The sequence below is a fragment of the Pteropus medius genome, unplaced genomic scaffold, assembly GCF_902729225.1.
Source record: "Pteropus medius unplaced genomic scaffold, Ma_sr-lr_union100, whole genome shotgun sequence".
Classification (NCBI taxonomy): domain Eukaryota; kingdom Metazoa; phylum Chordata; class Mammalia; order Chiroptera; family Pteropodidae; genus Pteropus; species Pteropus medius.
Window position 1 is genome coordinate 2,857,412 of NW_024356249.1, and position 22,961 is coordinate 2,880,372.

A 22,961-nucleotide genomic window follows, 5' to 3' on the forward strand; every position below is an offset into this window, starting at 1 on the left:
AAAAAAAAAAAGAAAAAGAAAAAAGAAAAGAAAAGAAAAATAATAATAATAAAAAAAGAATCTTAGGTTCCCCAGAAGCTGGAAACACCCTTATTCAATTACTGACCTTTTCTTCAGTCAAACCAATAAGATAGAACAAAAAGGACCAGATATAAAGGCAGGCACAATAAGGTCTCCAAATTCTAAAGCCATTTTGGAGGGGGCAAAAACTCGGAGGGAGTACTTTTTAGAAAAACAAATTTTGTCATGTAAGTTCATGCTGACAAAATAACTGGTAAACAACTGCTATACCAAGTATGTGGGTTCTTTCGGGATAAATGATCAAATACAGGAAGGTTTCTGGGGGAAAAGAAAACTGATAGATTCTGGAGATAACAAAGGATGAAGAAAGAAAATGAAGCAAGTGAAAAACAAAATTTTTTTAACTCCAGGAAAAAAGCCAAAAATTTATAATAAGAAAGCAAATGAAATAGTGTACGATATCTAGCCCAACAGAGAAAATATTGTACATAGTCATGTCTTTAACCAAAATTGTAATTTTACTATTTCAGGAGACTGGGAAAATTATGAGAGCTAAAGGCCTGATTTATCATAATGAGAAGTTAAAGAGAATACTAAAATGAATAAATTAAGAGTCTTCCATTCATTCTTATTATTTAAAAACATAGAGCTAAAAATTATAGGTAGTTGACTCAAGGAAGGAGGATATGGGGCAGGGAACTGCCATTTCTATTATTCTCTCACATTCTCTTTTTGATCGAATTAAAAATTAATTTCAAAAACAGTCAACATTTTAATAAAGGTTATACAAATAGGAACATGGACTTTCTTAGACTTTAACTTAAATTTTAATATACAATTCCGAGTCAGTTTGTTTTTTTGTTGTTTTCAATTTCCTGATAAAAGTAAAATTATATAGATAAAACACCAGTAAATCCTAGATTTCAATTAATAAAATATTAGTTAATTGAATTTTGTTCTATATTAGTATTCTGGAATTAATTCACTTCTAGCCTATGGTGATGGCAAAGTGATGATTTGGATTTTAATTGTATACTGAATACCGGTGCTTAGCTTGTTTCGAACACCAGAGAACGTCTACAAATGCCAAGGGGATAATTCTTTCATTAAGTGTTCCTATTCCACACAAATAGGATGCAGTACAAAGTTAGAGAACTTTCTTAGACAACAGAATTCCATACATCAATACGTCATATTTTCAAAGAACATTTAAGAACTTAAGAACACATCATAAAATACTAATTTTTTAAAAAGCTTGTTATGAAGCAGAATATTATGTAAAACCTACTTTCTTGAGAAAGAGTCTAAAAAAGTACCAGGAAAATATACACAGTGGTGGAATAAATGGGTGATTTTTTTTTCCTTTTTTGAATTTGCCTACAATGAACATGTATTACTTTTCAAGAGGGAAAAAAAAAAGGAACATTAAAGAAACCAAATCAGTAATGTGAAGGACAAATCTGAGAATGTCTCAGAATACAAAGAAGTGGAAGAAAGATGAAAAGAGTAAGAGAAGATGATATGGAAGGCAGAGAGAGAAAATATATGATTAATAAAAGAGTTCTCAAAACTCCAAGGCCAAATGGATCAAAAATAATAATCGGACACATAATAGAATGAAATACTGAAATATTCTTGAGCTGTAAAAATAGCCAGGTCTGAGAATGAAAGACATTATCATGTTCTAGGTACAAAATTAATGAAAACAAGATAAACCTAGCTAGAATCTGGAAACGCTTCAATTTCAACGAAAAAGAGAAAATCTTACTAGCATTTAGGCAGAGAAAATAAATTACTGGTAAGGGAATAAAAAACCAGAATAGCCTGAGACTTCTCTATAATCCTAAATACAAAGCAAGGGTCAGTGGAACAGTATTTACAAAATTTGGAGTGAGACACTTAGTGATCCAAGAAATCTATAACTACTCAAGTGTGACAGCACAGAAATAATCAGGTATGCAAGAGCTAAGGAAGAATAGCTTTCACATTAGCTTTTTGAAAAGATTCCTTGAGTGAGGTACTCCTGTTAACTGAGAGACAAATTTAAATTAAAACTCATGAATGTGGGAACTGTGGTATAAAAGGATGACTGATATCAATCTGACGTAGAGAATCAGATATGAATAACTTCAAAATTCATGCAAATAAAAACTTTATTCACAAAGACAAATGGTTAAAGGAAAAAACGTGAATGTATAAATTTGATTAAATGAAAAATAAGAAAGTTGACAGGAGAAAGGGTACTGGGGTGGGAAGAGAAGACAAGCGAAGGTATGCTAAATTCTTAAGTTACTACTTTGTTCTGGACTTTAATAAGACAGAGTTTTAAATATGCACTTTTGTCATGTCTTTCAAAAATTTTGAAGGTGAGCATGTGATACTTTACTAAAACAAACAAATTTGCATCCCAACAAAAACCTCATCTCCAGTGTCCCCATCACTGTGATGTCGACATCAGGAACAGTCGTTGGCCATAAGCTGTAATAAGCTATTATAAACAAGCTATATATTATAATAAGGTTTTTAAGGCCTCACGAGATCACACAATCTTACATTTTATCTCATGAACGTATGTAACATACATACCTGCACACTGGCTGTTACCACTGAAGACCCTGAGGCAGAGGATGGTCTATGTGGAGTAGACAACGGTTTAGTAGCACCCTGTGTTCCACTTCCTGTTCCCCCAGATAGACTAGTCCTATTAGTTCCGCTTGAGTTAAGGTTGCTACCTCTGCTGGCAGGTACATTCATTGCAATTCCACTCAAGCTGTTCTTCCCAACAGTTCCAGTGGATGATGAGTTTGGTAGCTTTGAAGAGGCCTGAAGATTTTTTGTAGATGAAAGGCCTGAAGTACGATTAGAGGGCAATAAATTCAAGGTGGGAGACTGTCTGCTGATATTTATTCCACTGGGCTGTTTATGGACTGGGTTGTTACTGCTGGAGTGACTACTCTGGGCTACTAGTGCATTCGGACTGGAACTTGGGGATACAGTAGGCTTGGGAGTTGGGTTGGACTTAGAAATAAGTTTAGTTGATACTGAAGGCTTAGCTGACAGAGAGGGCTTGGGTGAGGCAGAAGGCTTAGGTGAGGGCAAGGGTTTAGGAGATGTAGCAGGTTTGGGGGATGCGGCAAGTTTTGGGGATGCAGCCATTGAGAAGGGAGATTTGAAACCCTGCGTGGAGATTTGTGACACCATAGCCTTGGCTAAATAGTTACTGGAGGTAGTGGTGCTAGGTACTGTCCTAGAAACCAGGGGATGGGACCCTTGAGAACCATTTCCAGGTGAGGGAGCAGATAAGGGAAGGCGGTACATAAGTGGCTTATCTGAAGTCTTAATAAGTGAGGATGAACAGGAAAGCTGGGGATTATTACTTAATTTCACCACTGGGTTGGTCTGTGATTTACTAATGGTTGCTTGTAATGGAGACACATAATTCTGTTGGACAGCTGAATGCTGGTGCACCTTTGTTACTGGTGTTAATGAAGAAGCTTCTTGGGCCTCTGATGTTCCCAGAGCGTGAGAGGAGGCAGCAACTTGGGCTTGGGAAGAAGAGGAGATGTGGGTCTGTGAAGAGGAAGAAGCGTGAATCTGGCTTGACCTCTGCAGTCCTTGTTGAAGTAGCCTGGCTGGCAAAGGTTCTAAGGAAACTTTAGGGTTCTGAATCGAAGAACCAGCAATAAGGCCTGAAGAGATGCCAGTATGAGCTAAATCCTGGGGTTTCTTTGGTACTGGCCCTGTGTGACCAGCAATAAGACTTGATGAATGTGCAGTCTGAGTAGAATCTAGTTTTTTGGGAGTAGCCAGTGGCAGCTTACTCATGATACTTGCTAATTTTTCTTCCCTCAGCCCTGGGCGAGGTTTTGTAGTTGGCATGCTTATCCTTGAGCCAGCCGGAGGGCCCTTGTTCCCATTGTTGATAACAGCTAAAGCTTCAGAAACAAGATCTAGTGCAGGTGGATGGAAAGAAAGGTCTTCATCTAGTGAGTCGTCAAGGCAGATCGTCTCCTGGGCTGGTGTAGAGCTAGAACTGGTGGAGGCCACGGCGGATGTGTTAGAGCTCGTCGAAGGACCACCAACCGAAGCCACCAAGGATGCAGGAGTTTTCTGGTCCTTTTTTGGACTACACTCCTAGCATAAACAGAATTATATTAGAAAAAAATAAACTGAATAATAAAAAATTACAAAGTATTATTTTTAAAGAACTAAGAAGTTATGATGATTAAAATTCCACTGTGAAAACCAAAATAATTTTGACAGGACAGAGCTCCTGAAAGAATTGTCCTCATAAGCCTAACTTATCTGATATTTTGCACACAGCTGCCATACCTTAGTATGCCATTCTAAGAAGGCTTAAAATGAAACTGAAGGTACATTCATATAGGAGTCACATCGTTGATGAAATCCCCCTGTCCAACCCACCCGTGTCAGATCTTTAGATAATATTATTCCAAATACATCTGTTCAGAGACTACTCTCTTTTTATTCTCCTTGTACCTAGGATAAATTCTGTCTTTATCCTAAGACTCTGATCCTCTTGTGTACTATAATTTGCTAGGATACTGACCCTCACTTTCTGCTTCCTTGCATTTCTGCCTCTTTGTATGCTGTCCTGCAGCTACTCATAGCTAGTTCATATAGAAACTTGTACACCAAACGGGCAGATGATTCAATCCAAGCATACTTAAATTGTGTTTTCTATTCATTATGGAAGAAGTCACTGATAATGTTTTCAACATATATTTACTAAGTGTCCACTATAAGTAAGGCACTGTGCTAAGAAAACAAGGAAACAAACAGCCCCCCGTAAACCCAAACCTAAAGTCTTGCACTGTAATGGTTATCTGCACAACCACAGCACTTACCTTAGCCATAGTGAGGAAAGAATGGAGAGGAAAGGTCTTTACCATGACTTTCTAGGTACTACGGTAAACAAGCTGTTAAGAACACTGTTACACTTTAAGGCCCTTAGCAATTTTTCTAAGTTGCTATTCTAAAAGCCATGATTGAAAACTTCATTGCTTCTTAGATGTCTGTTGTGCATTAAGGTCAAAACTGTCTGCAAGGATGAATGGTAATGCAGATGAGACACGTTAGTTTTGACACACCATCCAATTACATGATTAGTAAAAACTCCATTATTATGAAAGGACAGAAACTGAGTGTGGGGGAGTGTTATCAGAATAATCTTGGTAGTGTTTTTTAAGTCTATTAATTGCTGTTTTAAGTCTATTAATAATTTTTTCAATATAAAAATAACATTAAATCCACCCAAGAGAGTATCATATAGATTTATATTGGCAGAGAAAACTGGTCAGGACATATATTTGAATCAAAAAAGCAGGTTATTTCATTTATACAAAATGTTAATTCAATCTGAATAAATCAATAGTTGGATGGATGGATGGATGGATGGATGGATGGATGGATGGAAGGAGAAGAGGTAGAGGCAGAGACCCAGAAGATGGGAGGGCAGATGCGTACCAAAATGTAAAAAGCTTTTTTCTCTGAGTAAGCAAAATTTCTGGATACTTTCACTTTTCTTTCTTACTTTTCTGTATTGTTTGTATTTTCTACTGTAAGTATTTCCTTATATTACCTAACTAAAATAGATATTTAAGGGGTAATAGGATGGGAAAAAACCAAATCAGCAATATAGTTTTTCCATTTTGAGAAAAGAAAAAAGTAACTTAATTACAAAAAAACCCCTATAATATCCTATCAGTTATTGCTAGAATTCTGATAAATTACTCATATATTTGATAGATGTACCAAAATTTAACCAACCCTCATTGGAAGGTATTAGGAGTTTAAAAATAAAGTGTCAAAACAAAGCATGAACTTAATAGATTTAATAAAATATTGGCTCAATATTATTTGGATTAGAAGACAAAGTAGGTTACTAACGAAAAGAAGGCTATTTACGCTTTATTCAAAGAGCCTCTAAAATTAAACGTTAAGGCCCCAGAGTAACAAATATATTGAACTTCTGATCATAACCTCATAAGCAAAGAAACTCATCTACTCAAAGAGATGAAGGCTATGAGGAAAGTCTAAAACCTAAAGGAAGTGGGTTTTCATTATAATTTTAATTTCAAATAATTACAGATTTCACCTCTAGAGGTTACACTTGATTCTTTCTTAACTCTGCTTTGTCTATTTGATAGGATTTTTTTTTATCCCCTCTGCTAACTTCTTAACTATTAAAAGAAATTTGAGTTATATTACTATGTTCTAAACCCAATAAATCCATCACTTGCCCTCCTTAAGGATCTAATTCTGCTGACTATTTCTAAGTCTCACTCATAGTAATTTACTTCCTTTCATATTCTGTATTTGCAAATTGTAAGCTCATACTTGATGCAGTATCTATGTGATAAGATGTTGAGACCTGGGATGAGGGTGCATTTTTCCAGAGAGGATTTGATTTGCCAGGTGCCCTTGGTTAATACTAATCTAATAACTTCAGGTTATTTTCTCAGCTTGATGTTTTCCCAGATTGTACAGGTAGTGTAAATTAAACTCCTAAACCAAGGGAAATTCTCAGGGAGGACTCTCCTCTACTCCAGAACCCAGGCCAAGACACATGAGATTCTTAACCTTTCTGCTAGTGAGTGGATTTCTTTTCTAGTCCTTTCTTTTACTAAAGATGTCTTTCTTTGAGGGTCCCAAGTTTATGCAAAGTTTCATTCTAATTCTCAATCTTTATTAGTCCAAGAAAAGCCAATCTGCTGTGCTCCGAGAAGAAATTTAAAGGTCCATCACAAGGTCATGTACAGAAATAGCAAATGCTCCTAAGGGCAACCAAAGTTTCAGTAGCTGATTAACGCTATGGCAGCTGCTTTTTCGTTTGGGGCCTTAGGATTTCTCCTATATATCTGTAATCTCGGCTATGATTTTAAAGGATATCAGATCCCCAAGTTCCTTCCAGCCCCTCTTAACCCTACCTTCTCGCTGGTATACCGTGCGCCATCGGCCCCCCACTAGTGTCTGTGAGCGCGGGAGGGCGGGCCTCGCATCTTCTTTGCCACCGGGGCCTCTGAGCCTATACTTGGCACAGGGCGGCTGCAGGCAGGACTTCTAAGTAGTATTAAGCCTTACAATGTAATTACTATATGCAAACCTCCCAGTGCTACATAGTCATCCATTCTCCCAATTTCAACGGTTCTAGGGTTTTTACAAAGTCTGAAAACCACCATCTTAAGAGTACAGTACCTGTTGATCTATGCTAAACACCAATATTTCCATATTAAGAATGCATTTCAACATTCACCATTATGACTAATAAAAGATTTAGTTCAATAGTTACCTTCACTTTGGGTTTAGGTGGAGGAATCACCTTTTTCTTTGCCCTAGGACAAAAGATGAAAAAGGAGGCCATGTCAGCAGCAGCTAGGTCACTCATTAGGAAGTTGTAATTACATGGGTAATTTCTCCTGCTATCTGGAAAGGTCTTTGAAGGACAGAACTACACATAAGTGCTGAACTTCTACGTGACTATATAGCAACATCTTCCCCAATTTCGATTAACTCAAAGAAACGTCAAACCTTTAGTAAAATATGAAATATAGATAAAAGTTTTTTGAAAAACTGAATCTAAATATTCAAAGTAAAATAAAAATAACTCAAACTAGGCTAACAAAGCTGCCTAAGGAGATTCACTTCTAAGAGCTGGTAAGAATTTATAATTAGTTATAAGAAAACAGAGCTTCAAGAAACTTCGAACTCAAATGAAATCATGCCAAGTTGTAAATAACATTTAAAAAACAAAACGAAAAATTCTCAAGTTTTAAAGAAAATTATTTGTAATATAAAAATTCAAATAAAAACGTCAAAATAATAGAAAAAGGCAAGAAAAATATCATGAAAACTTGGAACCTTTGGAAAGCAGTGTGACAAAGTTGGAAGATTAAAAGCATCCTATGAATTCCATAGTAGGAGAAAGTATTCAAATGTTTGTTGAATAAAGGGTTGACAAGCTAAAATCCTTCACATTGTCTGAATATTTCTATTTCACTAAGTTAAATGTCATTAATTAACAAGCATCTTGATTCAAACTGCCAATCTACAATTCATTAAGGCAACAGCAATTTTCAAAGTTGATTTTTTTTTTTTTTCCATAAAGACCACTTGGACAAAAGACTTTCAGGCACACCTATTCCGTAGGTTCCTACTTTCTGGTACAAAAGAAAATACAAATTTAGTTATGATAATGAAACTACTAAAAAAAAAAAATTGCAGGAGAGAATCTATGTAAACACCTGCTTTAGAATTAAAGGAATGAATTATTTATATCTGAATTAAAACACATATGTGATTTTAGAACTATAGGGAAATTAAAGGCCAGAAATAATATTGACAAATACATATATACATATATCTCCCCATCCTAGGATAACTAAACCACTTGCAACAAGATAAACTTGTAACATATGAAACCAAAGTACTCCAAATTTATACTCAAAAAACAAGAAGAGTAAGAACTGAAAACCACAACCAACTCAATACATCTCTGATGGTATACTAACAAAGTGTCCTTCCTAAGAACGGATAAAAATTGCATCTGTTATAACTATATACAAGGAGAGGGAGAATACCTAATGTCACCCAGATGTTAACCAGATCTCTTAGCAGAGTGATTTGCTAATTTTTATACTTTATTAACCCTTTAATACGACACTTGTGGGCTACAGAGAATTAGCTCTAAGTTGCAGGTAAAAATAAAAATCTTGTCGAGTTAACCAGTATGCACCCAAAAATGTAACCACAGAAAAAACTTGCTTTTTTACTACTGCCTTAGTAATCACATCAATTGAGGAAATAGCCAGTTTTGAACAAAAGGAAGGACATGAAGAGTAGGTTATTTTGTGGAATGAAACACTCTACAAGGCAAGTTAGAATAGGTATGCATACAGAACTGTCTTGGAAAGCACAAAGCTATAAGTTACCCATGCAGAGTCATCTTAAGAGTGGAAGAAAAAGGATACAAAAGAACTAAAGGGCAGAAGGCCCAGAACAAAAGGAACCACCAGAGCCCTTCCCATTTACATGGCTCCTTACTACCAGATCTCACGACACGTTACATTATGGATGCAGGTTTTTAGAGACTAGCCTGAGAACTGTGTAATAGATAAGTGTGTTCTGAGGTCTACATAGTTAACAGTAAAAATAATTATTTTTTAAAAAGGCGATGGTAACATGGAGATTGTTTAAATGTATGTTTAAATCTGATTTCACCTAGCATTTAATTAACGATACTTTTGTTTACTAAAGCACATAACGTGAATAAAAATAAATGAAGAAATCTGGAGTCTGCATTTACTCACGGAGCAGAAGTAAGATGATTATGCACACTTCGGCTTTCCTTAAAAAGCATTCTGAAAAAATTAAAAGGACACAAATTTTTTTATGGCAGATAAATAACATGATGATCACTTTATCATTTCAATCATCTGATTTTCAACAGGCGAAATATCTGCTTATTTACCAAGTAAAATGTATAATGGTACAGTAAATTCAATAATTTATTTTATGGGGAGTTCTTACATCACTTCTATTTAAATCTTTAACAGATCAACAGACGTTTTCTGTTGATTTAAGAAGCAACACTTTAAAATGACTGGTTGAGATGGCCAAGTCTATTCATTTTAACATTCTTTACTTAAATCTTTAAACTTTAAATTGGGATACTTGGAGTTTTTGAGATACCACTCTATATTGACTGTTTTCAATAGAACCTAAGGCTATATCTCTTTTACTACCCTCTAAATCTTGTATTCAGTTCCTTATCTTCGTAATACTCATACGAAATTCCCCTCCCAAAGTTCATAACCATCTTTCCCCGCTCCCTTTTTCTCTACCACAATGAGGGCAGAAAAGAGTTTAAAAAAAAAAAAAACCTTTATTATATTTCTCTATCTCTATATCCATGTGACTGTTTAGTCTTCTAAGTGCCTTAAGTTTCCAAAGCAGAGATCATCTGAGATGACAATATAGAACGTTAAACACTTTAGGTTCTTAGCAAAACGAATGTCATATGTGTGTGTGTGTATACCTGTATCTTTTTTTAATGTTTGGCATTTTTAATTTAGGTTTGTATTTGAGTTTAATGTTGTGTATAAGCAACAACAATAAGTAAGTAAACTTTAGGATGTCGTATTGCTTACCTTGCCTGCATCCAGCCCTTAGGCCACAATGGTTTCACTTCTGTCTCCATAAAGGATTTAAGATAATCCTCAGCAGACTGGCTTTTATTTGGCTCTAACTCATAGCAACCCAATTTGATCTCAACGAGGTTACATAACAAAGTTCTAAAGAGATTAAAAAAATATATTTTTATATAAATCTGACTGTAAAATCATAGAAAATTAGGCTTAAAACCGATTTTTTAAAAAGCACATAAATCTGACGGCAATAGTAAAAAGTATTATCTGAAGAATTCAGAAGATGAAAGAAAGATAATTTCTAACATACATCATTAATTGAAATACAGCCAGATCCCCGAATTAAAGTTTTTTGAAATCTTTAATCAAAGCACCAAAGATGGAAAGGGGTAGTCCCACAACTAAATCCTTATTTGGGGTACAGAATTATTGGTAAGAAAGATGACTGATTACACAACAATTCTGAGTCCTTCACCTTCTGAAACTAGTATATGACTTACTCAATAATTAAAAGATTAGCTAATAAAAAGCATTATGTGAAAATAATAGTAGCACTCTAAAAATATTAGGATCAAATCAATCTTCTCTTGAATAAATTTTTCCTAAATACTAGTCTTTGGCTGCTTCTAATCTAGTCTTCGATTTACTGTAGATTATTTTTATGAGAAACCTTACTTCTACATTATCTATTTAGTTGAAAGCGAAGGCTCTGGTTAAATCTTACCTAATGGTGTCATCCCAGTGGAATTTCTTTCTTGGTCCTATGACACGTTTCCCTGGTTTCTCATCATCATCTTCCTCGGATCCATTTTTTTCTCGTTCTTCATCTGTTTGTAACCTAAAAACGAAAAACATTTTATGAAGCCAAGTTCTAACACAACATCGCCTATAATATGCTCCTTAGAAACTTGTGGAATTGCTTAATTGGATGTTAACCCAAAAAACAAAGTAAATAGGAAATCTATCTTTCCACATGTCACTTTGAATTTCAAGAATGTTATAGAGACTGGTAAATAGATCTTCAAACTATAATATAAAGACATGAACACTTATATTTTAGTTCAAAATATATTTGTGTCCAACCTCAGCCAGTGAGGTTAGTCAACAAGTAAAACGTCTGACCAAGTGTCAACTCTTCCTCTGATTACACCATGCACTAAATCAACAGACCTTTTGCCTTTCACATCAAAGCAACTGAGTGGGAAGTGATGTGTCATTTAGAAAATATTCAATTACACCATTTCAGTGGTACATACTTTAGATATTACGGATTGGCCTTAAATGGACTTGATCACTAAGAAGAAATCCACAAATATTTCTCAAATGCAAAAGCCAGTCCAAATAGAAGAGGTACATACTTGGCACACTTCGCTTGACTACGAGCCTGGCAATCCTCCTGGTATTTAAACAGCTGTTCAGGCATGACATTGCTAACAGCCAGTTTCAGTTTTTGCAGAGGTTCTCTTAAACGATCATCCTGAGAAAAAGAAGTTTTTTCAAACATATTTACAAAACTTATTTTGCACGCAGATCCTCAAAATATAAAATTTATGTTTTAGACATTGATTATAGATTTGAAATGTTAACATATTTAAATGCAAACATTTCTTCTACAACACTGAGTTTTCATAATGCACACTGCTGTAAAATTAGGACGACTAGGTAGCCAAGGAAAGTCCATTTTTTACATTTTGCCTCAACATAAGTATTAATAGTGCTCCTTTACATTCTTAAAAATCCCACGTCTGGCCAACAAATTATATGGACGCTTTAACTGTAATACAAATGATTAAATAAAGAACCAAATCTATAGTGTGCAGACTGCTACTGGTTAACCCCAGTATGATGGGGAACCGGTACCACGAGAAGAGATACTGCTTTGGAACATCACAACACATGATTTGGTCTGGATGACTGACAATAGGATGTTGGCATCCTGTTCTCTCCTTTATTGTTAGTAATTGTGACGTTAGTAATTTCGACTTATGTTGCTAGCAAAAATGCAAGGCCAAGGCCAAAGTGAAAGACAAAACTGAAAGACTCTTATTCGTGTGGGTTCAGGGCAAAAAGAAAAGCAAGTAAATCTGTATCTTACAAGTTTAATCAATTAATTTATTATTTTCATCTTGTAACAAAATATATATGTAACTATTTAAAACATACTTTTATTACTGTCATAAGTGCAGAAATATTATGAGACTTTGCTTTTCTTCACTGACACAACTATTTTTAACATGATTTCTGGCATGGAGAGGATTTTCAGGAATACAATGACCATGTTATGGCAGGTGTTTTTACAAATCAAAATATTTTATTTTATTTATAACATTTATCTTATTAATAAAAATATAATACAAATGTTACTAATAAGCATTTTACCTATTTAATGCATACCAATTAATAAATATTACTGCCATATGACAGTGTCTGCTATAAAATCCTAATTTAAAAAATGTGAAAATCCAGTATCATGGTTCCTGGATGATCACCTTTTAAGAATTATGTAGCTGAGATTATCTGCCTGGGAACAACCCAAATATCCATCAACAGTAAAATGAATAAATTAATTGAGATATATTCATACAATGGAACACTGTTCACACAGCGGTAAAAATGAATGGAGTTCTATCACATGTAAAGACATAGAAAAATCTGAAGTGCATAATGCTAAGTGTAAAAAAGCAGGCTGCAGAAGGAAACAGTACGACTCTATTAAAATACAGCTCAAAAACATGCAAAGTCAAAGAATATATTTGCTTACAAACATATGTGCTAAAACCATAGAAATAAAAAGCAAGGGTAGCCAAAAGGGATGTGCAAAAAGTCATTTTCCTACTTCTAATTATTTTATTAGTATCCATTTGTATCATTTGAACTTATAGCAGTAACCTCCAACTGTTAATGTCTGAAGAAGCCAGCCAGGCACATGCACAAAATTTATCTGACCTCAGATAAATTTCACTTGCTCGTTAACCTGCTTTGAATTGAGAAAGAACTATACTTTTTCAGTTGAAAAGTATTTTGTTAACAGAAGTATAGTACCTATAATAAAGAAATCTATGTCTGTCAGATCACATCTAGCACAGTGATGCAGGACACCTTTATTCCCCTGTTTGCACCCAATGGACCTTGGATAGCCATGTTGTGCTGTGTGACTCCTACCCTTTGGCCAGAAAAGTTTAGGTTGACCCAAGATGGTATAATCAGTTTTTTTGTCCCAAGAAGAATTTGGACTAGGAAGAGAGAGCTGAGTCAGTTGCTGTATGTGGCTTTTCTGTAATATAAAACCTTGGGAATGAAGTAATCTTATCTGCAGATACGCAAAAAAAGGATAAAAATGAGATGTGGGGAAAGAGGCAGAGAGAGAGTTGACCTGAATGATTAGTTCCCATCTTTCTTGACTACATTCTTGCCCTTAATTCCACGAAATACCTTTATTCCTAGAAAAAAAGTCCTTGTTTTTAGTCTTAGACTTCATTCAAGTTTTTTCTATTACTTGTAAATAATTAGTATTTTTAAAATATATAGGCAAACAACTCATTAAGGGGCAAGTAATCAAGGCAATGAAGGTACTAAAAACCATTTTATGGAAAGTGAAGAAGGGGACATAATAAATGCTTTTAAATATATAAAGGCCATCAAGTGGAGAAACGATTAGATTCATGAATGGACTCAAAGGTAGAATTAGGACCAACAAGGTGGGAAGCACCTGAATGTGGCTCAACGCATAGAACTTTTTGATATCGTAATGAAATGTTTCTGACCAATGAAAGCATTTTACTTGGATGCTTAGTTAAGTTGAAGTCGAGGAGAATCTAACAAAACATGGATTTTATTACACTAATCTTTAAATTTACATGCCACCCGTGATTCTTACCACTGGTCTTCATAATGTCTGTATAGAATCATTTCAGGAATAAGAAAATTGAGTTATAAATGTCAGATTATTTGTTGAAGGCAAAGTTGTGTCAGCTGTGGAACTGAAATTAATTTATCAGCCCAAGAATCTATGCCTTAGAAAACATTATTTCGCACCTAAATCTATCAATTATTGAAAAGAAATTTTTTTCAGGGATCTAATATGTTTTTAATATACATACAATATGACTTTAAAGCAAGTGACATGCAAAAACTCCAAACAGAAACTGGCTTCTTCATAGGTTATAAAAACTCCGTGTAGATATTGTTTCTCCCCTTACCTGGACATTGAGATGTAACTTCTTCAGACGTTTTACCAGTGTTTCTTTGTTGCATGGCACGAAAGCTTCAAGATGGGCATAGACTCCACTACGAATGACAGGGCCCAGTTCCTGTAGCTGTAACTCAATGCTGACCAAAAGCAACAACAAGTAAACAGAAGCTCTTTTAGGCAGCAACATACGAGCAAGGAGGCAAAGGCAGTGATTCTTTTCTCATTTTACATTTCTATGATTTCCTAGATAGCATTTAGAAAATTTCAATGAGTCTTGCTTGTTTAAGAGAAGAATTTATATAACCACAAATAAGCTGGCAAATAGTTTTTCATGATCAGGGCAAAGCTTACATTTTTGTGTAAAGCACAGGAAATCCATTATTAATCAAAAGCTCATTTTCTCAAAAAGATATCATATACCCTTCCCCGTAAGTCCCCTGCAAATGAGTCACATAGTTTTGGTGAGTTCTTAAGAGTATATTTTCTTTAGAGGTGTTTGAAAACATTTCAGATTCAAGAGTTTTGTAAAACTCTTCTGGCTACTACACATACAAACTGTTTTATTCATCTTTGTTTCTCTTATTGTGCCTGCATTACAAACTAGACATCTAATACTTTGTTCAATTTATTCCACTTTTTTAGTTCCTTTCCTGTTTTCACTTAAAAATTAATTTTTTAGGCAGAAAACAAATTGTTAAATGGGTATTTCACCTTACAGTTATTTAAAAGTTAAAAAAAATAAAGGAAGAGTTTGTAACAGCCTCCATATGCTCAGTAAGACAAGCCAATGAATAAGTAAATTGAGGTTTCTTCCAAGATGGAAGACATTACATCTGGCAGCTGCTACTGTAGAGAGATGAAAATGGATGTTAAGTTGAAGGCCGAGACCAAACTGGGGCTCTTGGCAACAAACTATGTCCAAACCTTTACATTCTATCATAGGAGAAGGTGCAGATAAAATTAATAAATACTTTTCTCAAATATAAGATGTATCCAAAGACTCATTTAACAGCTTTTGGGGAAGGAAAGAAACCCTGCTATAGCAAATGTATCCGTCACTCCTAAGACACAGTGCAATTTCAAAAACAACAAAATGTGGAAACCTATGTTCCTTGGAATTGGCAATAGAAAATTCTCGGTAGCAGAGAAGCCAAACACAATTTAAAAAAAAAGGTCAGGGGTGGAGGGTGGGGAGACATTTAAGATCTATAAGAACCAGGGGTCAAATGCAGAGGTTCATCTGGAAAACAATTACCACGGTCACGAGTTCTGGGTATAAACATTTGGTTAGGTTAACAGTATGTGGTTAGATTTTTATTAAAAGTCTAGATTCCAGGTAGGAGGCTTTTAGGCTTGTCCCACTATTAAAGGTTAGTTGAAACTGAAAATAAAATAGACGCCAGGTAGTAAGAGATTTCAAGTAAGGAAAGGTTAACTCAATGACCTACAAATCATTGGTTTCCAAAGAGGGAGGTAACTTAGTAACAGAAGAGCTGACTCCTTGCTCCTAAGCCAATAATATTAGGTAAAAAATAGAGAAATGTATTAACTCTAGAGGTTATTGACTATATTGGTCTATCACAAATATATAAAAATTGCTATCTGAGAGGAGTACACAGTCATGTGCCACATAATGATGTTTTGGTCAACGACAGACCACATATATGACGGTGGTCCCCTAAGATTATAATGGAGCTGAAAATTTCCTGTCACCTAGAGATGTCACAGCCATCATAATGCCATAGTCCATCATGTTACTTACTCGCAGGTTTGTGGTGATGGTGGTGTAAACAAACCTAATGCACTGCCAGTCATGTAAAAGTGAAGCACATAGAATTATGTATAGTACATAATGCTTGACAATAAAAATAAACGGCTGTTACTGGTTTATGTATTTACTATACTACGTTTTTTATTGCTATTTTAGAGTGTACTCTTTCTACCTATATAAAAAGTTTGCTATTAAACAGTATGCTGTGTTATACCAGCAGCAGTCCCATATTTTTCACGTTTACCTTGTCTCTTGATTGCATAATTTTCTCTTGTGTTTCATTTAATATCATGTTGTTTTACAAATTTAGTGTAGCCTAAGTGTACAGTGTTCATAAAGTCTACAGTAATGTACAGTAATGTCCTAGGTCTTCACATTCACTCATACTCACTCGCTGACTCACCCAGAGCAACTTTCAGTCCTGCAAGTTCCATGGAAGGTTAAGTGCCTCATACAGGTGTACCACTTATTATGTTTTCCAGTGGCCCCCAACCTTTTTGGTACCAGGGACTGGTGCACCTATGAGAATCTAATGCCTGATGATCTGAGGTGGAGCTGAGGCGGTGATAATAGTGCTGGGGAGCGGCTGCAAATACAGATGAAGCTTCGCTCGCTCACCTGCTGCTCACCTCCTGCTATGCAGCCCAGTTCCTAACAGACCACTGACAGGTACTGGTCCACAGCCTAGGAGTTAGGGACTCCTGTTTTATACCATCTTTTTACTGTACTTTTGTTTAGATACAAAAATACCATTGTGTTACAACTGCCTACAGTATTCAGTACAGTAATATGCAGTACAGGTTTATAGTCTATGAGCAATAGGCTGTACCACGTATCTTAGGCATGCAGTAGGCTACACCGTCTAGGTCTATGTCAGTAGTACACTCCATGCTATGTGCACAATGATGAAATTGTTTAACATATTTCTCAGAATGCATCCCCATTGTTAAGCAGTGCATGACTATTTTAAGCACACGTCCCTCAAACATCTACTTTAATATTTTTAACGAATTCCAATCTTCTAAGATCTAAGAAGTATCTCACGACAACTACAAACACATGGCAACAAAAGTTTGAATTTCAGATGTTTTCCCATTTATTTCTCAGAGAAATAAAGGTTCTCCTGAAGTGGTAAATGTTCTTGAGCCCTGCCCCCTTCTTTCCATCAGGCTCCTTTTCCTTCTTAAGTGAAATCTCTTCAAAAGCAGATTTCCATGCGTGAAAGTTAGTATGGATGGGACTCAAACCTCTGATAATAAATTGAGCATGAGATCACTAAAGGATCTAAATAAATGAAAATATACTGGGACCATCTGCTGTTAATGCACTAGAGAACAAACATGGGTTCTGTTGAGTAAATATGTTGGAAACTCACATTTATACCTCTCTATACAAGGCTCTCATTTGCCTCTGCAGAAGCTTCAAAGAAATGCAACATGGGAATCCAAAGCTGAAGCAATGGCCACCTTTGTAAAAAAGATTCTCCTGCTTAGGAATATTCAGTGATAACTACTATGGTATTTTCACACAGTATTCTAGAAATACAGCCATTTTCCTATAGGTGATATATGACACAGCTTCATAACCCATCAACTTCCTTTTTTTAAAAAACAAAATATTTTTCTTATTCAGTTTAAAACACTAGTAAAGAGAAGCTCTAACTCCAAATGAATTCTGGAATCTACTGAATTTCCTGATTTTTCCTCACGTATTCCAGGTATCCTATCAATATTGTCCAAATAATACAACCATCAAAAAAATACTAATTTAAGAAAGTCTTAGGGAGCAATAACCCAAACGCAAAATCCAATTAGCTGTTATATTATAGCAAGAATTCAAAAGCCTATTGACGTTTTAACTAATGATAGACAAGACGTGTGCTTGTCCCTCCTGTCCCTGAACAACTACTTTATTCAGATGGGCTAGTTCTAGGGTTCCCTAAAGACTTGGTTGGAAACATGTGGTTGAGAGTTGTTCGGCATTTTTCTAACCCCTCAAGAGAGTAAGGAAAAGCTGTGGTATAGGATCAACCCTTTCACTTTGTTAACCTTCCTTTATTTGGAAGAAACAGACAGATACAGACAGACTTATTGATAAGTCTATTCGTATTGAAATTCAAAAGTCACTACTCACTCATGAGCTCCTTAAAGGAGCATCTGACAATGAGACTGCAGACAGGTCTCATCACAAGTGTCCAACAGGATTGGCAGTATCTGCCTACAGCATTTGTTGAGCAGAACCGTTAGGATGAATTGAAATCACAGGTAAAGAATGCCAAAGATTTTATTAGCAATGTCTCCTTGAGGTACAAGAAGAAATAGGGGAGGAGATCAAGCCAGTGTATTGTATATGTGTTGATCCAGGCTGAATTCAATTAGGCAAAAAGTAAAAGTGTTCCCTTCCAACAACTTATCTTTTTTCCTCCCCAGCACAAGGCAGCAATGGTGAGGCAGAGCCAGGACACCTGGATAATTTCATGGGAATAACTACCCAAAATAATCATGTACCATATGCCCTTTGAAGATCAACTCTGTCCAGGGAATAAGGGAGGTTTGTTTAAGAAAGTGGAAAAAAAGAGGCCAAGGGCATTAGCAAATGACTAAAAGGAAAAAAATTCAACTGCACAATAGGGTTTATAGAATTGGAGGCACACTCTCTGAAATAAAACATAGATGGGCTCCAAAAAACTAGAGGATTTGTTTTAAGATACATATGGGACGAATTAACAGAGAACCTGTTAATAGAATGCTGATAGTTTATTTGGGATGTTATGTCTCAAGAAAGGTCTTCTGATTTTCCCAGGGAAAAAATAGTCGTTCCCACTTACAGAAGAATAAAATTAAATAAAAAAAAAAATTGTCTCAGTCTCAGGTAAAGGACCTGATCTAGTAAACTTAGGGCTTTCAAATGTAAAGAAAATGAAGAGCTAATCAGATCCCTGATGATGGAATCTGGGGCAGCGCTGATGAGTCATGGTCACCTTGTTTACTGATCTGGGTTTTAGGGGAGATAGGTAAAAGGAGCTGGTGCAGACAGGAAGCATTCACCTTGCTTTCAGGTGACAGAAGGAATATAAAAATCCCTGGCTAAAAGAAATTCACCACACTAGTATACTAGGTTAATGTTTCATGTGTCTATGGGGACCAAAAACATATTTTAAGTACTCCAGGATAATGAGAGATTGCAATTAATTAAAATAGTTATCAGAACCAACAATCCAATTCATTCTCTTATCTCATGAGAAACCATCTCCGTTATATATTTAAAAGGCAGAAATCATAATATTAGAAACACTGCTTTCCTGTTTCTATACGATGCTACTAAACCACCAATACATTATTTTTATCACAGAAGAGTAAAATTTGCTGTTTTCCCCAGAATCACTTCTTTTTTGCCCAGTTCTGCTTGCAGCCAATTATATACACCATTTTTTTAACAGTTAAAATTTATAAGTCAATAGGTTTATAAATATATCTTATTAAACCACGATCTTAGAATCTGAACCTTCATTACCATCAAACTAAACTAAGAGTGAAAATTATCACAGTTTAAACACAGTCTATATCATATATCAGCCTTGACCCTCTCCTTCTCAGTCTAACTTTTGTCTTCTCCACACTGGACTCCATCCTACCCCACAATCATGATTTCTTCATTAAACATACTTTCCACTTGGCTATAAACGTTTGTATGTATTATAATTAACTTCATTAGACATCAATGGAATTATATTTCCCAAATCTGAAGAGTAGACAGAAAATTATATCAAATTTAATACAAACACTCAAAACTGTCCCAGAAGGGTATATTCATATAAGTTGACAAAAAATACATTTAAATCTAGAATACTATTCAACCTGTACAGTACTTACTTGCTCTGGCAATTGTAACACTGGAAGTTTTGGTCATCATAAGGGGTCCTGGAGAACCAATATATGCAGAAGCATAATTTTGCAGAGGAACAAATGTTAATCATACATGCTGTGAAGCTAAATGGGAAGAGCTAATGCATGAGACTAGTCAACCACTCAGTATTTATCTCGAAGACCAGCGATATTTTAAATAAATTCTTAACGTTTAAATAATTTTTAAGATTTTTTTTTTTAAATCAAAGAAGAAAATTACTTACTCCAGAAGAATATTATTCATATCTTGTGTAAAGAATTTTTTCCTTCCTTCTTCATCAAAAAGTTTGGCAGCCTAGAGAAACATAAGATTGGCAATATAACTCTCAATAAACTCATTATTTGTTTCCCTATCAATTCACTAAAGAATAATCTCCTTGAGGATGGGGTTATGATTTACTTCGCTTTTTATTCTCATAGTACTTGGTATAAGTAGTCAATTAAAAAGTGCTGAAACAAACTTAGTATATATTCTTTTCTTTCTCATTATGTCTGTATTTAAGTTTTCTCAATCTTCCTAAATTCACGAAATTATACATAACAACTTTTTAGTGCTTTGGTTTCTTATATATTTTGACTATCCACAGGTTTGTTTATTAATTTTTGCTGTGATCGTCAAGATAAGAGAAAGCAGATGTCTAACGTTCTATAGACATTACTGTCTACAATGTGTCTGTTAAAATTTATTTTCATGACCATGTTTAATACACAAAACAGCTGATGATATTGGTATTATAGCCCCTATTTTATAAACAAGGAACCTAAATCTTACAGAAGTTACATAATATGACCTAAAATCACACTGCTAGTAAATGGTGGATCCAGGGCTCAGACCAGAAGCTTTCTGACTTCAACTGTGCAACATGGCCACCCTGTACAAAGACACTTGGCTTACTGCAGCCAGTTGGGTTCTATCTAATTACATACTAACTATTATCACAGATAAATAAAAATCAGTGAGTTTAAGGATAATATTTTCATCACATCTGTCACCTTAACCAGCTGACCAGAAAGAAACAAAGAATTTACAAACCAAGACATTCAACCATAAGCAAATTTTACTGGGGAAATCACAAAAGATAGTTTATCTTGGGATCAACCAGATGTCAAACATCAAGAGGCCTGATACAATAACCTGAGCCAGCCATATGCGACTCTGTCAATCTACCGAGTTATTTGACATGCTGTAAACAGATGAGGAAAATTTCTGAGATAAGCCTCAGCATTTCTAAGAAAGGATAAAGATTGGCTATGTGTAGGGGGCAGAAATATAGAGGAAATATAGAAGAAAGCTAGAATGAAAACTAAACTTCAAGAAAGGGAATTAAAAAAGTCAAGAAGTTGAATAGTGAAAGATGTTACATAAGAAAAGAGCACCTAGAAGAAACTCTTTATCAGACATGAGCATTTTAGCCAAGGATGAATTTTCATTTACTGAAAGTGGGGGGGGACCTTTCATATTTAAAAAAAAGGAAAATTCATAGATATCAGTAAGTAAAATGAATCCTCTTACTGATAACTTCCCGAAAGAAATAAAACCACAACCTAGAGTATTATACCCAGTGAGGTTATCATTCAGAATTGAGGGAGAGAGAAACAGATTCCCAGACAAGCACAAACGAAGGGAGTTAACCACCAGTAAATCAGCTTTGCAAGAAATGTTAAAGGGTCTTTTCTATGTAGAAAAGAAAAGGCTATAACCAGAAATAAAAGAGGAAAAAAAAATCTCACAGGTAAAGGCAAATATATAGAATTATTACAGTGAATCAGCCACTTATAAACCTAATGTGAAGGTTAAAAAACAAAAGTAGCAAAATTAACTATAACTATAATAAATAATCAAGATCTGCAGAACAAAAAAATATGAAATATGTTGTCAAAACACAAACTGTGCAGGGGGTAGTATAAATGCAGTGCTTTTAGAATGTGTTTAATAGCTTATAGCTTAAAATAGACTGCTATAGAGATGGATATATGTGAACCTCGTAGTAACCACAAACCAAAAAAATTACAAAAACTACACAAAAAATAAAGAGAAAAGAACCCAAACAAAACACTAAAGAAAACAAGCAAACCAAAATTAAAGAGATCAAGGAACAGAGAACTAAAAAAAAAAAACAACCAAAAAACAATTAAGCAAACAGCAATAAGTACATACTTGTCAATAATTACTCTAAATGTAAATGGACTAAAAGATCCAATCAAAAGACTAAGTGGCTGAATGACTTAAAAATCATGACCCATCATTGAAATGCTGCCTACGGGAGACTCACTTTGCATCGAAAGACACACACAGACTGAAAGTGAAGAGATAGAAAAAGATGTTGCATGCACATAGAAACAAAAAGGAAACTAGGATACCAATACTTATATAATACAAAATAGACTTGGAAACATAGACTGTAAAAAAAAGACAAAGAAAGAAATTACATAAAGATAAAAGGGTCAATCCAAGAAGATACAATAATTTTAAGTATCTGTGTACCTAATATAGGAACACCTCAATATACAAAGCATATCTTAATGAACCTAAAGGAAGAAATTAACAGCAATAGAATAATAGTAGGGGACTTTAATATCCCTCTTATATCATTGGATGATCATCCAGCCAGAAAATTAATAAGGAAATTACCTTAATGACATTAGGTAAGATCAAATTAAGACATTTATAGAACTTTTAATCCAAAAACTGCAGAGTATACCATTTTTTCAAGTGCACATAAAACATTCTCCAAGACTGATCATATATTAGACCATGGAACAAGTCTCAACAAATTCAAGAAGGCTGAAATTATATCAAGTATTTTTCTGACCACAATAGTATGAAACCAAAAACTGACTATAAGAAAACTGGAAAAAAACATAAACATGTGGAGACTAAACATGCTACTAAATACCCAATGGAT

General features: G+C 34.9%; 1 protein-coding gene across 4 annotated transcripts in view; it reads right to left on the reverse strand.

The window, feature by feature from the left end:
• The window catches only part of UBN2 (ubinuclein 2), a 69,394-nt gene that overhangs the window by 18,759 nt on the left and 27,674 nt on the right, over positions 1 to 22,961 (reverse strand). For all 4 annotated transcript variants that reach the window (XM_039861076.1, XM_039861074.1, XM_039861075.1 and 1 more), the window contains 8 exons: positions 20,280 to 20,350; positions 14,387 to 14,516; positions 11,546 to 11,664; positions 10,912 to 11,025; positions 10,191 to 10,334; positions 9,351 to 9,401; positions 7,334 to 7,376; positions 2,608 to 4,155 (listed from right to left, as the gene is read on the reverse strand). In XM_039861076.1, the coding sequence (XP_039717010.1) occupies positions 2,608 to 4,155; positions 7,334 to 7,376; positions 9,351 to 9,401; positions 10,191 to 10,334; positions 10,912 to 11,025; positions 11,546 to 11,664; positions 14,387 to 14,516; positions 20,280 to 20,350 (2,220 nt within the window). The remainder of the gene's footprint in view (positions 1 to 2,607; positions 4,156 to 7,333; positions 7,377 to 9,350; positions 9,402 to 10,190; positions 10,335 to 10,911; positions 11,026 to 11,545; positions 11,665 to 14,386; positions 14,517 to 20,279; positions 20,351 to 22,961) is intronic.